The 16,325-nt window shown below is 38.9% G+C and overlaps 1 protein-coding gene across 1 annotated transcript; it reads right to left on the bottom strand.

Annotated features, from left to right (window-relative positions):
* Nucleotides 1-662: 662 nt before the first annotated feature.
* On the bottom strand, nt 663-15,250 carry mst1 (macrophage stimulating 1). The gene is made up of 18 exons (XM_010783830.1): nt 15,138-15,250; nt 13,890-14,034; nt 12,613-12,728; nt 12,415-12,529; nt 11,448-11,584; nt 10,813-10,933; nt 10,563-10,681; nt 8,323-8,497; nt 7,285-7,415; nt 6,586-6,688; nt 6,029-6,165; nt 5,885-5,917; nt 5,671-5,785; nt 4,967-5,044; nt 4,564-4,710; nt 4,367-4,473; nt 3,921-4,060; nt 663-2,124 (listed from the first exon to the last, which is right to left on the bottom strand). The coding sequence occupies exons 1-18, from the start codon at nt 15,184-15,186 to the stop codon at nt 1,963-1,965; spliced, it is 2,130 nt and encodes a 709-aa protein (XP_010782132.1). The 5' UTR covers nt 15,187-15,250; the 3' UTR covers nt 663-1,962.
* Nucleotides 15,251-16,325: the final 1,075 nt, after the last annotated feature.

Raw genomic sequence — 16,325 nt, 5'->3', positions numbered from 1 at the left:
GGGGGGGGGGCACAGTTTGGTTAATTTAATTATGCATCAGATTTCCTTTTACCAGATCTGAGTAAAATGACTAATGTCCCCTTTAATGTTCCTATGTTGAACAACCTGAACAAAGTATTTTTGTTCAGGTTGTACACCATAACTTGTCTCTTTAGTATTTGTTCTGTTCTTGTTCTCTTTATGTTTAAAATAACATCTTCCGATGGTGGACTTTGGAATCTTGAAATCCTACCATCATAGTTTTTGACGCATGTTTCAGTTTAAAAAACATTGAGATTTCAGAGGTAACTTTGTAAATTTGCACACACTGATAAATACAGACATAAATGTTTGAACAACAGTGAAAACACATTCCAGGAGCGGCTAATGCTGAACCGCTCATGGAGTCATGTCAGGTCAGCCTGCTGGCATAAGACCAAAAATATAAAGCTTTACGTTACAAAGATGGAGCACAGGGCAGCATCTGAACGCCAGAAAGTGTCAGTTTCATTATGTACCTCAGAAATTCATATCCTCTGAATTATGAAGTTGTATTTTGAAAAACTCACATAAAAATGTTGAATTAAAAGATACAAAAAGTTATCTAATTCAGATAACAAAGGATGCATGAGACAAATTACAAAGAAACTATTTGAATATTTCTGTGGCAGCATTTATTAAAAATGTATTCAGGTTTCCCAGAAGCATTAAGCTTTAACAGTTGGTGAGAACTGGTAGTCATATATGAATTTGATTAGTCATCCACTATAATTATTACTAAATGAAAGCACCAGAATGACGCTGAAATCATAACTGTCAACCCGCCATTTCCAGATGCTGTGTCCAGCAGGATGATAATTGTCCGTTTTTAGTGAAAGGGAACATCTTCTACTCTATACTGCTATTAGTTCTGCAAAAGATAAAATGTCAGTATCTTTGGATTAAACAATGTTGGTGTGAAAATGTACAAGACAGATCGAGGGGGGAGGGTTTGTATGAGTGAGGAGTTGTGTGAGTTCAGTGGCCCTCTGTAGGCTGGTGTGTCTGAGATTCGGTCGGACTCTGATCTTGAGGTTTATTTAAGCTGAATTCCGTGGGCTCATCAGGACCGGGTTACAAAAATCCTCCTATAGAACTAGAAAGAATGTGCAGCGCATACAGTTCTGCATAAGGCACAAAGGCATGTCTTTAGAGGTGGGGGCAGGCATCAAAAGACAGGCAGAGTAGGGATTTCTTTAGAGGCTGGGGGCAAAGGAGGTATTTCGGAGCTCCATTCACTGCCACTGAGAGGAGGGGAGGCAGACAGTTTTGTGGTGAAGGGTGCATTTCCAGGGGATGTTAGTTAGGAGTTACTTACTCTCAGTTATTCTGCTCTGAACCGGAGGGGCTACAATTAGTAAAATTGACATTAATTTCAGTGCACTATAAAGTAGCTGTAAGCAGTGTTTAATTATGTGTTTGTGAACAAACTATAACTCTTCTTGTGGGCACTCTTAAGTGGGGCCTGCTGTAGGGACACATAATGAATGAAAAGGTTTTTAAAACAACATTGTAATAATATACAATTATAGGAGAGGTTATCATTGTTGCCAAATGCTGCTTACAACTGAAATATAGTTAAATGCAATATACAAACAGAAGGACCTCATGTAATGTGAAGATTTGTAATAAATGTAAATGTTATGATTCTCTGCATTTTTTTGTATCTCAGCATATGTAATTATGTTTTGGAAACATAAATGATTTTGGTAGGTTAATCTGGCAGAGGTATAGACTAAATATAATTTCACATAGTCTCTATCATGTAGTAATTGTATTAATCGTAAAATAAAATCTGACTATGAGTCTTATTGTATAATTAACATTTCTTTATATAAAAGAGACAGCTGAAAGGATTGTTTTGACGTGGTAAAGTGACTAACTGGTCTGTTTGGTATTTGCCAGTTGATTTGATTAGTTCCTGTTAAACGGCAGTCTCTGTCTCTAAGCCATCTCCATGACCTTCTTGATCCAGTCCACGTAGACAGACACTCGGATGAAGATGTTGGGCTGCCCTGGGTGTCCGCAGCGCCTCATGGGGATGATCACACCCTCCAGTACCCAGCAGTCACTGTTCTGACACGCCAGAGGTCCGCCGTAGTCTCGCTGCAGAAACACAGGAACAACACTCCGCCGTCATTATTTGTCTCTGTTATGACTGACTGTCACTGCTGAGGTTGGAAACATCTTGCAGTCACATCTTGTCCAGTGCACTTCCATTGTCCAATTGGTGAATGTGTTTGATTTACAGGAACATATAAATAGCTGTATGCTGTTTAAGAGCACTTGTAGAGAATTCCATCATCAAACTAATTTTCTTTACCATCTGTATTTAAAGTTTTAATTCTCTGAGCTTAATGGTGTTATTTTTGCTCATTAAAATGTTTGACTTTTGAGAAATATGCTAATTTGCTTTGTTTCCAGGAGTTAGATGAGAGGTTGAAACTAACCTCCAGCCAGTTAGCATATTTTAGCTTGGCATAAAACTGGAAACATCCAGCTTGGCTGAGCAAACAGGTTCACAGGCAAACAATGAAAGAAAAAAACATTATTATAATTATATTATAAATGATGTGCATCATTTTCTCTGAGAAAAACTGCATTCTCCTTATTTTAAATTCTGCATTCTCTTTCGTTGTCCTTTTAGAAGAAGCTAGCAAACACTCACAATAATGCTGTCAAGTAAAATGAAAGGATGATGATGATGTGAGTGAAGCGTAACATTGCTAACTGAAGTGCACATGTGCTGTATTATGACAGTAACTACTGTGAAAGCCTGAGTCTAAACAAGCAGAAAACCTGAGAGGCTTTCTGCAACGCTCCCAAATGAACTCCATCGCTCAGGGAAATATTTAGCATAACGTACAAACATAAGTTGAAAACTTAATGTAGTTTACTGTATGCTACAGTACAATAGCTAGCTCAGACAGGCTATGCTCACTAGCTACTTGCTCTAGCAACATAATGAGCATAAAGGCCTGATACCGTCTTATCAAACTCGACAAGAAAGCGTGTGATTGTATTTTCAAATGTTTGACATATTCCTTGAATGCCTCTGCACACTGCAGTTAATGGTTGTTTTCATGGTTACCATTTGTTAAGACAATGTAAAAATAAATGTCTCTATTTTAATTACCTATTCAACGAAATGCAACTTATTACATTTGATTACTTTTCACAACTTTTTAAAACACATATCTTGAACTTGACAATAAAACTGAAAAAACTACATTCAAACCGTATTGTGAAAACCTCACAATACTTAAAAGTGGGGTAGGTAAGTTTGAGAAACCGGCTCGAGATGCTGGAATGCTCTTAACATCCCGATAGCAATGAATATCTTAAGTGCTTTGACAAAAATCCATAAATAAATCTCATCTGTGGAAGCTGTAGTACTGTAAAAAGCACGACCAATCATTTGAGCCGGCCCGGCTAAAATAACTGGATGGCCTACCTGCCTGTCAGCCTTCCATCTGTGCACAAACTTATCTCGTGCCCTCATTGGTCATGTGTGCGTTCGTGTGTGTTGGAGGAGGGGCTCTGTAAGGAAGTGGCAGATTTTTCCCGGATGTGTATTTTCAAATTCCAGGGCACTCGAGCTGGTTTCTCCAAAATGACCTACCTTAATTAATTAATTTTTGCCAAAAATATATTGCATAGATATAATCCATTTGTAATCAACATTTTGATTGGTGACTTTAATTAAGTGAAACATTTATTTGTTATCTTTTTAAAGTTTTTTATATGTTGCAAGTTATCCCCAACACTGTCGAAATGCAAAAAAAAAAAAAAAAGCTTTGTGAATGGAGAAACTGATGAAGCTTGAGGGTAAAACAAATATTCTACTATTCAAAAATGACAACAAAGCTTAGATGCTGTGCACTCTCTTCAAAGACTCTTACCTCGCAGGCGCCCACCCCGCCCTGGAAAGAGCTTGAGCACATCTCGTTCTCACGAACGCGACCTCTGAAGTATTTGTTGCATTCCTTGTTACTCAGAACTGGTATGTTGGCCACGTTGAGGACAGTCTCATCTCCAGTCCCTTGAAACAACAACGAGACAGAGGAATGATTTAGCAGCAGCCGATGTGTTTAAAGATGGAGAAAATAGCAAAGGAAGGTGGACAGATGTTGAATGTTTCTGCAAATAGCAACGCCATCTGTTGCTCACTGTTCTGAATAGCGCTCTCATTTAGATGCAACATTACTTCAAGGGCAGACGCAAGATGCTTGTTCTAAGGAAGTCATCAATTATCAATTACTGAAATTGAAGCATATTGTAGTTGCATGAAGCGCAGCGTGTTGCTAATTCAGTGTCAAGTTAATAATTTCCAAAGGATTATACTTGCCTCTCGTCTCACCCCATCCTGCGATCTCACATGGCGTCCCCTCAGCTACAATGTAGCGCTCAGGAGGGAGGCAGATCTGAGAGATACGCTCATTAATCTGGGCCGGACTAGAGGAAGAAAGAGAGAGGCACAGGGAAATTATTGGTGTGTGTGTGTAAGAGAGAGAGAGCATGCTTGGGGCACTTGACAGTACACACTATTCCAGTTGTAGCATGACCAGCTGAGACTCAGAGGGTCCGCAGACGATCTTTGTCAGCGGGATGGTTTGCATGCCGGGCTCTTCTGCTTGTGGATCACGATACAGAGTTCCCATCCTAGCAGAGTACCCGGGCAGGTCCACGTAGCTGTGAACACATGCAGAGGATCAGTACGAGTCTTTTAACTTCATGTCTTATCCTGACATATCTCATAGTCTGTAAGAGGACCTCAAGCTGTTTAATACTGCTCTTCCAAGTAACACTCATTTTAACTAGTCTTGCTCTTAGCTCTGTAAGGCTGTACTTAGGCACAGCAAGGCTTCAAAGTAAATGTGAATATGTTATCAATGACAATGCAGACACCCTGCTGTGCGCCAAGGACCTTAAAAAAAGAAAAGTTTACCAGGAGGAGAAACACTGCTTGGTGCTGATCACCCATCTGGGGTTAACCAGGGATCCTCCACAGAAATGGTTTCCTTTCCTGCACACAAGAGGGTCAGAGGTCACCATACTTGTCAACCCTCCCGATTTTCGCGGGAGACTCCCAATTTCATTGCCCTCTCCCGGTTTCCTCCCGGGGTCATATTTCTCCCGCATTTCTCCCGATTTCTGACAAAATCAGATTTACTAAGGACTGTTTCCACTCAAACTTTAATACAGCTACACCATTGTTTGGTTTCCATGGTAACACGTCTCTTTAGTAGCACGCGCAACTCAAAGTCTGAGAGGGTGAGGCAGATAGTCACAGAAAACAGAACAAGAATCAACAATTACTCTACTCTCTGCTCACTCCTTTCCTTTTTAAAATCGTTCTGTGTGACACAAATCAATAGATTAATTTCCTGACTATAACAAGAAATGCCGTGAGACTGTGTTGCAACCTGCATAGAGGCGTACAGACGCATCCGTTTGACCCCCCAGAGCGTTTTATTTGCAACATCTATCCCAGTCTATGATCTATCCACCTTGGGACCCGCTATCGTTTGCGGGGTCCGTTTCTATCGTTTTGTTACGGCCTCGTGTAAATGAAAGGGCTATAGCCTACGCAAGAGAAACTATGCGGATACAACCCGTTTCGTCCTTGTGTAAACGGGCTCTCAGACTCACCTGTCCCTCAGGCTCACTGTCCATGGAGAGTTCCCAGGAATCCCATTCACAATGCGCAGCCTCGACATCTTCGCGCGGTCATCTCTCTTTCCACACTCACTGAACTCCACTTTCTCTGCGTTCACAAAACCGTATGTGAAAACAATTATTAAGAGAAACAAGAAAACTTGTTGTCAACATCGACATGTTGCTTACTATTCATTCAGATACTAACCTACTGGTTCAGTCATGGACACTTTCTCCCCAGCTGTTTGAATAAACAAAACAAGAAGCAGATCAACTTTTAAAGTAAGAAAACAAAAGCTCTGGATGAACTGTCATCACAAAGTACCAGATGTATATATATACAGTTATGTACCACAATGTTTGATGGCACAGTAGTCAAACTCAGTTTTGGGGTCGGTGGTATAGCACCACGGTCCGTGCTGGTCCCCATCGGGGTTACGACAGTAGTTCTCCGTCAGGTTGGCCTCGGGATGCGTGCTTTGGTTAATCCTGGAAAATGTACTAAAATTATTTTACTAAACTGTAAACTCAACAATAAAATGCCACAGACAACTAAACAAAGAAGAAGTTTTTGCCACACATGTTACCCTTATTCTTGTTTGGTAAGGTGTCTATTAAGCTGTTTCATCAAAATCTACTATTAGAATACATTTTTTTAGCTGATCCCAAGCTCCCCAAATTTCTGTGCATCGCATGGTGGGAAAAAAAGGGAGCACACCAAAAAGTGTATATTTTTGTTTCCATCCTGTCTGTTTGGAGGGTCATTTGTGTGTAGTAATTCACTTTTCTAATGTGAATATTCAACATACTCAATTAAGCTTAGAATTATTTTGACATTTGGATTTCAGAACACAGCTTTGTAAAAAACGAGGAGCAGAGCTCATCTCTCATTTTGAATGATCATCGTACTTTGTCCGATGAGGTGTGTTGATGTTCCATTTCTGGCAGGTGATCCCCTTACGAGTTTTGCGGACCATGCCTCTGTAGTTTTTTCCATTTCCATGGTAGCAATCTGTAAAAAATTGTTTTTGAAATGACAGCTCCATGATAATGTATAGCGCATTGAAAGCTATATAAAAGTACAAAAATAATGTAAACAACACTGAAACTCCCCATTCTCATGAAGGGCCTTAGCCGCCATTTCTATACTAAATTGTTTTTATATGAATTATCCTCTTGGTGGGTATAATGTACATACATTGTATAGATGTTTTTTCGAACCTATATTCCAAACAATCTAATAAATCAAGGATTCTGCATTTCCCCACCAGAACGGTATTTTTTCAGTTGATGTAACTTCTACGGAGGAGCAGCCGCCGTTGCCATAACGGACGATAACATGATAATGGTAAATGGAAAGATAGTGTACGGTACAGAAGTAATAAGCTAAAATGTGCCAGCATTGAACTGACATGAATTAGACTTTGATGCAATCTTATGAAATTATTAATTTGTAGTTTTACAATAAACCAGAGAGATAGAAACTGTGACTGCTGGTCCAAAAAATGTTTATTGGGGTTGCACTGGAGGGAACTTTGACTCATCTCTCTAGTTGCTTACTACATATTTATCCATTGCAGTTGACAAAAAGCTAAAAATGAAGAGTACCTTCAGCCTCTATGTCGTCTGCGCAGCGTTTGATCTGTAGGCAGAGAGCAGTCCTCATCTCAGGCACAGATGTGAAGCACCAGGGAGCCTCCGACCCATCTGGGTTACGACAGTAGTTCTCCTCCAAACCCCTGCAGGAGATGTCTCACTCAGTCAGGTTACATTGGTTTGGTTTTTATTCTTTCATTTAACAACCTACACACAACACAGTTTTTCAAACAAATATAAACAGACAATAAACTACACCTTTCAAATTGTTATGCTTACAATTGAAGCATGGGAAAAAATAAAAACATAAAGTCAAAATGTCCATGCTGGTCCTGTCCTGAGACCAACCAAATTTAAATTATGACTTTTCTATTACAATACAAAACCTTTTAACAGTCTGTTAATTTGCCTTTAAGGCATTTATTGGTATGGCTTGCTGGAAGGTACTAAACTCTCTGTAGAAGACATGTTGTTGTATAAAAGACACATTATTAAAAGCACAATACATCATAGATTGTATAAAGGCCACAGATACTTTCTTGCAGCTAACAATAAAAAGAACAATTAAAAAAAGAACAAAAAACAAAACAAATCTCTATTAAAAATATAAAGGCATTACAATGAGAATTTCACCAAGACATAATCTACTGTATATTCTCTGCCTGTTTAATATTGTGATTAAATTCTAATAAAATACTTTCATCCAAAAATCTATTTTTAATAAAATGGATGATTGAAATGATCATAATCGATTTAGGCATGATGAAGGATTACCACATTACAAATAAGCTTAATATTCATTTCACATCCATATTGCCAGTCAAAGTGCAACCCGCTCCTTAATCTGGAGATGCTGACCATTTATCATCGACTGTCAACTGTCAGCAGAGAAATAAGATCGCAAGAAACTTCACAGAAAGGACATCTTGACATTAATATTCATGTGTCGAGCAAACTAAAAGTCCATGAGTGCAGAAAAATAACCCCAAAGTATTTCAGAAACCATCAACTTCTTCTTCTTTCCTCCATCACGCTGTGAGTTGTACTGACTTGCATTCGTAGGTGTTGGGGTAGAAGGGATGCTCATGAGGTTGCTGGGCATCCCACCGCTGGCAGGGGATCCCTGAGGTCGTCTCGTTCACTCTGCCACGGTAATCTTCCCCACGTCCACGGAAACAGTTTGTTGTGGAGCTGGAGCGTGGGCGCTTATCTACCCGCACCTCAGCTGAGAGAGCAACAGCAAGTTGAAGAGGGAATAAAGATGAGTGACAACACAGAGGTGATGCTAGTTAATATGGTCCCTCTGAGCATAATGATTTGTATGCCCCTGTATTGTCTTGAAATTAAACAGAGAGTGAGAGGTGTGACATGCAATAAGGTCAGAAAGCTGGAATTTAAAGATCACCTATTATGCAAAATCAACTTTGTCATGTCTTTTATACATCAACATGTGTCCCCTCTGTGTAAAGAGATTCTGAAAGTTTCAGGAAAAAATATTCACTCTCTTTTTGTCCTGATCCATTTATATAAAAACCTGTCTGAAAATCAGCTGATCAGATTTTGGCCCCTTTATGATGTCATAACGATTTGTTGGCTTGTGTAAAGATTATCCAATAATCAACCAAGGTAACCGCCACCTTATCACCTGAATATCTCTCAGAGGGGCGTGGGGAGGGGCTCCTTATTTTCCCTCCCTTTGATAGAGGTTTCTGGGATGCTTCAATTAATGATCTGTTGGGTATTTCGCGAGCCAAACACTTCAGAGACATGTTTGTATATATCTGAGACCTATAATATATTCATGAAAAACAGTATAATAGGGGACCTTTAACCTTGGGGAATTTGGGTTGAACGGCATGCACTGTAACCATTGAGCTGAATTGCCAGAATTATGAGAATTTCTCATTTCTTATTTTGATTGTGTTTCGTTTGTCCTGGACAGAATAACTGAAAAAAACTAAAAGGTTGAACTTATAATATAGTTATTAATCTTCTTATAATTACACCAAAATTGAAAATGAAACCATGTGATATTTTGTGTGTATGTTCTTGTTAATCTATGACGATGAAGGGAATTTATTTTGAGTGTTGAGACTCAACACTGCCTGCGCCACTAGATGGCGGTATCTTATCGATGTTTGGACCCAGAGCTTTCTGTATTGAGGGGAAATGCCAATTCTGCCAGTGTCATCTTGCACAACTTGTGTTGAAATTCTGGAAAAAACACAGATGCCCTGATTGGGTTTGTTTATTTAATTATCTTCTGAAGATAAAGGGTCAGCATTTGAGTCTGCCGTGCTGTTTCATTTGTTATATTGAACACAATCCAAATGTATAAATAGTTAGAATCAGAGGAAAAGCCTTAAAAGCATACATTTGAATGTAAAAATACCACGTTATTCAATTCACGTTAAGTACAGAATACCTTATAACTCTTATCATACCTTTAAATGTTGTTTGTATGTATTTTTGGTAAATAATTGAACTACTACCTCTCCCATCATAGAAATGTAAACTATACTTCAGTAAAAGCTTGTAGAAACTCAATGACATAAAAACAAGCTGTACAATAACAAACAAAAATAATTAAATAAACATTGTAATCAACCTGAAACCTTGTGAGACCATGCAGGTTCGGAATCACCGACAAAACATGTGCAAATGTTAGTCGCACTTACTCTTAAAGAGTTATTGAGCCCACTGTGGAATTTGCACAAACACCAAAAAGGTGATTTCTCTAAATGTAATTACAGCAACTTAATGAGGCACTCTAACTCCACTGTGTCTCCTAACGCCGCAAGAAACAACTTCATTTAGCTCATGTCTCCTTGGATTGTGCCCGAGGGAACTAATGAAAAAAACAAAATAGAAGAAAAAAAGATAGACTGTCTGGAGAAAACTTATGGTAATAAAGAGTATAAGGTATTTTTTTGAATTAATGAACACTTTGGTCTACAAACTGTAAACGAAAAAGTGTACACTTCCTGTTTTATTTCCCAGACTCCAAGGCACATATGTGAAACTTGGTCCAACCACTACCTATTAAATTAAATAGGTATACATGTTCAGTTTACTTTCACAGGGGAGGATCTCTACTGCTGAGAAGCTGGAAATGTTTGGCATTTTACACAAAAGTGGCTGATTATTTTTCATCTACTGACAAATTATCTAACTGTTCAATCTTTAATATTACCCTGGATATTGTTTATAGTGTTATATATAGACTATGTACTATTGGGGGGACTAATAAAGGTATTCTGATACTGATTAAAAAAGAAGTCACATCTTACTGCACTTGCTGATCTCACAGTTCTCCCGCTCCGTCTCGGTGTCGGTGGTGTAGCACCACGGCACGGGGGAGGCGTCCGGGTTACGGCAGTAGTTGTCATCTAAACTCTTATCTGGATATCTGAAAAAACGTAATTTATGACGTCCACATAAGGAAACAGTTCAGAAGAATTTCATTGCCATTTCTACACTATGTGCATATGACAATAAAACTTTTGAATCTTGAATACATTTGATTGTGTAGTGAATTACTTTTCAGGCTGGTAGATGTGTTGGTGCGGGTACTGCTGGTCCCATCTCTGGCACTCTTTGCCGCTCACAGTGTGATCCACCTGTCCTCTGTAGTCCTCTCCGTTACATGTGATACATACCTCTGCAAACAAAACCACAAACACAGCTTCAACATCAGGAGGGAAGCAGGAAGCAAACTAAATAAATACACACATTTTATTTTACATATCCGATTACGCCCAAATAATTCCACCAAAAGAAGGTGATGTAATTTCTGTTTTGTAAAAGCCAATAGGAAATGGGTTTCAATTTGTTCACTTGGTAATTATAACCTTCTCTTACCAAAGAAACAATTTCAGTGAAAAAGGGGAGTAAAGGTTTCCAACAAAACAAGAATTGCCTTCGGTTTAAATTCATTTGAGTGAGTTTTCAAGTTCTTTTGAGGTAAATAGACTTGCTCTAAACTCTATCTAAATATTTATATTCGCAGTTATTTCTTTAAAAACTCAGATTATTGAGTGAACTACTATGTGTTCATTCTCTGTTTTACCTATGATTTGTACCAAAATGATGTAGCTTGTTTGTTGCTTTAAAAGTATTGATACCATTTTTTTTTTACATCACACAGCACTTGTTACGACTTGTATGGGATGTACCATCTTTACACTGGGGGATGTTGCAGCTCTCATAGCGGCGCTCAGGGTCGGTGGTGTAGCACCACGGGCCGATCCGATCCCCGTCTGGATTCCTGCAATAGGCCAGCTCCAGACCGTTGGTAGCTGTGGGAGTCCACCTGAGACCAGCAGATAAATATACAGTGAGCGACAGACTGTTTGATGCAGGGCAGTCAAAACATTTTCAGACCGTCTCATATTGATTTAAAGAGCCCTTTTAAACCTGTCATTGGATTTGCAATGCAACAGGTTAAAGCGTCGACTCTCAGCTTTAATCACAGGTGTTTACATCCACATTACATAAATAGCATGGGAGTTGGAGCCTCTTTATACACAGTTTCCTGTTTTAGATGACAAATTACAATTAACCACAAGCTATAATACAACAATTACTGATACATCTGGAAAAACTCCTGCCACCCATTTAAAAAACAAGGTTCATGAGAGTTTAGAAGATAGGCCAGAACAACTAAAATTAGTCTGAAAGGTGGCGATGGGTTGGCATCAATCAGTGACCTCCTTTTACATCACAGCCATTTAAATCAACTGTTTAAACACAAATATGTTATATATAATATTGATTGAAACTTTAAATAAAGCTGTCACATTTACTATTTTGTCAAAATCTTAAGTCTATAAAAGCTAAACCCCTAAACGCCAACAAACTATCTTCTATGCTAGTGCTGTACTGTGGCCATCTTTGCTTCCTGTTATTTTGGGTTGTTAAACACACCATGAGTTGGAGGCATTCAACACTTTGGCAATAAAACACTTCCTGTTCAGGTTGCCTGTAGGTAAAGGATCTATTAAATTGGAGGATTATGTATAAAAGCGTTTTCAAATATGTAAGTTTTCTGAATATCAGCTGTCTAACCCCATAATCCTTCTTTCACTTTAATCCGATGCCTGATACACTGCATGAGCCTCTAAAGAGATCACACGGTCTCACCTGTGATCGTGAGGGAACTTGGACCACCACTGTTGGCATTTGAGCCCACCTCTCGTGGTGAAGACTTTCCCTCTGTAGTCTTCTCCTTTACCCACGATGCACTTTCTGACATAGACTGCACAATAAAAAACAATAATGAATCCCCTCCAGAATTGACCACTCGCAGTGATGTCTGTGTTATCGCACAATTAGTCTCACCTTTCTTCTCGTAGAGGTCACAGTTTACGTTCCTCTTCACCTCAGCGTTGCTCCCATCCCCCACCCAGGGCAGATGTTTACAGGAGACGGTCGGACGGGTCTCGTAGTTGAACGCTCTGGTGTTAAAGGGATGTTTTCATGTCAAAACTTTATTGGATACTAACCTAGAGGAAGGCATACTAATGAAAGGGTTAGTTTGAATCAGTTTCCTTTAAGGATCGTTAACACGACATAACTGTACACCCCAGCACGTTCACTCTGCTCTGCATCGGTCAAACAGCTCGCTGCACCCGCACTGCGAGGGGGACCCAAGTTCCCATCAGCAAAAACACGTGGGTTTGCTATCCTCCAAAATGGTGGAATGAGCTCCCCATTGACATCAGGACAGCAGATAGCTGCACATCTTCCGGCGCAGACTGAAAACTCACCTCTTTCGACTCCACTTCGAGCGATAGAATTACTAACAAAGAACTGCTAACAGAGCACTTATATACTAATAAAGGACTGGCTTATCTATAGCCAGTTGAGTAGCACTTGAAATGTTTGGCTCTATGAAACCTGATGTACCGGTACTTATATGATTCTGTTTTCTTCAAGGTTGTATCTTCCTGGTCGAATGCACTTATTGTAAGTCGCTTTGGATGAAAGCGTCAGCTAAATGCAATGTAATGTAATGTAATAACAACTAAGGCTGCAACTTAGCATTATTTCATTGTCAATTAATATTTGTTTTCATTCAGCTTTTTCTGGATTGTTTCCATTTGGTTTATATGATGTCAAAAGGAGAATACAAATTGCTCATTCAAGTCGCTAAAAGTTCATGGGGATGTCTTTTACTATCCTGTTTTGTCAGTTCAAATTCAAAAAGTATTGAATTGAATGTTCAATCAATTTTCAAATTGTGTTGGATATTATATTTCTGTGGATTGGCTAATCAATTCGTCAAGTACCTACAATTATCCTGGACAGAATTCAGGTTTTTTATAACTGTGCTTTTATTTCAAAGAGTTCACAGTGGCCATCATTTCTGTCAGCGATGATAATTTATCTTGAGACATGCTTGAAGGAGCAACTACGTCAGACCTCACAGTTTAAAAGTTTGGATGATAAATCTGAACTGTTTGTTGATAACCTGCATCATCTCTGATAGGATTACAACTTCAAAATGAAGGTTGAAATAGACCATAGGTGTCTTTTTACAGTAGAAATCTTATTGGACACTTTGGTCAGGAGGAACTGTTGTCTAGTGATGCTGTATCAGAGTAAAGACTGGGTACCTGCAGTCCAGAGACTGTGAGCAGCGAGTGGCGCAGTCCTCCAGGTTCAGGACCGCTAACAGCAACATCTGAGCTGAGTTCCAGGAGGTGGGGACGAGCTCTCTGCCCTCAGAGCGCTGGAAGTCATTCAGTGGACTGCGGTAGGCTGTTTATGAGAACAGAGGAATAAAACCTAAAGTGCCTGGCATGACGGCATCTGTCTGTTTAGTGGTGATGCTCTCTGGTACCAACTGCAACATTTGGGCACGAGCCTGCACACATATAACCTTTGGACCAAGACGCTGACACCAGAAAAAGCTTCAAACAGCCAGTACACCTGGTTCCTGAAACAGACCACCACCACAACATCTACTGCTGTCACAAGTAATGCAGTGCTAACTTGTATAACAGCATAATCCTAGTACTATGAAAAAGGTTACATTAAAAATATTTTTGAGGTGTTTTGGGGATTTTTATTTGATCTTTTTAGTATACACATTCCTTAATAAACACATTTACTCTTCATTGTATCCTGATTCATAAATAGATAATTAAATAACTGTCTAAGGAGGAAATGTAGCTGTAAGTATTGTACTTTTAAGTAAGAACACATTTAAAATATGTATACATTACTTGAGTATTTATTTATGCCTTAGATAAACTGAAGGCTGGGGTGTTACTTGAGATATTCTCATATGTAATACTAAATAAAGTATTTAATGCATCGTCACAAAGCTTGTAGAGATCTGTGGTTCTTACAGGTCAGTGACACCACAAAAAGGATGATTTATAGAATACGATTGATTAGTTTGTATAATAAATCACCCAACTGTATAAAAAGACATACAACTTAAATATCAACAGCATTTAATAGTCAATACAACATTAATGCAGCAGTAACATCAGTAACATAATGTCTAATAAAGCACTTAGAGGAAACAAATGAATAGCCTATACTTTTTCTTTTGATACTTTAAGCACATTCTGCAGATAACAAATACTTTGAATTCATTACTTTTTTGCATTTGAGCCTTTCAGAGTGTGGTCCTCATAATTCTAATCAAACACTCCAAAAGATTCAACTCACAGTAACTTACTATTTTTGATTTGTGCTAGGCTCACTTCTTTCTAACTACACATACACTAACCAAACAGGCCATTACTCTGAATCACAAGTCCAAATACAGTCTAATAAAACCAAATATTTAGCACTATCATAACAACAAAGACACTTTAACAAAGACATTTAGGATTATAAAATAGTCTTACCAATGGCCGGTGCGACTGTCACCAGAATAAAGTGCAGAAACAGTTTCATTGTTTGAGGTCTTTGGACGGGAAGAACAGATTTAGCGGTCGAGAAGTCAGACTGGGATCTCTGAAGTCCGATCACCGGTCGATCTGATAATGACCAAAAGAAAATCCACAGAAAACAGCAGAAAACGCAGAAAGCATACAACCCTGACACCCACCCGAGCCCTTATTCAAACAGAGGCGCTAATCCCCAAAACACACACAATCAATACTGCGTGTCAATCATTAATGAAGTGGCACAGCCAGGGTCTATTTTTCATCATATATGCACTTTGGCATATTGTTACTGGAGATTAAACCACATCTTTAGCACAATTAGTTTTGAAGTTAGTCAGAAAAAAAGCTATTCTCTTTACAAACGCTAGACGTCAGTAGATTATTTTCCAGAGGAGTTTTTTATCCGGTTTTCCGGGAAATAAAGTGAAACTCTTTGGTGAAGCTGACTTCATGATTTGACTGTCCTGCTTTACTTTTATCATCGCTTCATCACTGCAGGCTGTCAGGTAACACATAACGCATCGTGTTTGTGATGAAGTGCTCAGAGCGATATTACACATCGAATGATCTAATGTGGACTTTGGTCGGGCTGTTTAACTTGAAAGCTGGCCACAAACTCAGATTTTAGTCTTAACACAGAACTGGACGCGAGTTGGCTGCTGTGAAAAACAAAATGAAAGGCCAGCACTTCAACATCTAGGGAGTGTGGACAAATTAACAGCAACACCGTGCAAAACGCTGCAGTCCTAACATGTTTGTGGAGCAACATAACATGTCTGGTTGAAACTGTGCCAGAAAAAGTGTTGTTGTGAAATCGGAATTAACATTGTGTGTTAATGTCTTCAGATACCTCCAGAGGTGAAAGAATGACTAAGATCTTGTACTTGAGTAAAAGTAGAAGTACCAGAGTGAAGGAATACTCTGTTACAAGTAAAAGTCCTGCAATCGAAATGTTACTCAAGTAAAAAAGTATTAGCATCAAAATGTAGGCCTACTCATTATTCAGATTGGCCCTTTTCAGAATGATATAATATGAGATTATAATAAGTGATGCATTAAGTGTTTATCAAAGCATGTAAAGGAGCAGGTAGTTTTGAATATTTCGTATACTGCAGGGTATATTGTGAATTTAATCCATGTGTAACT

This window comes from Notothenia coriiceps, unplaced genomic scaffold (genome assembly GCF_000735185.1).
Source record: "Notothenia coriiceps isolate Sejong01 unplaced genomic scaffold, NC01 NC01_scaffold00025869, whole genome shotgun sequence".
Classification (NCBI taxonomy): domain Eukaryota; kingdom Metazoa; phylum Chordata; class Actinopteri; order Perciformes; family Nototheniidae; genus Notothenia; species Notothenia coriiceps.
This window is presented reverse-complemented; position numbering and strand designations above follow the sequence as displayed.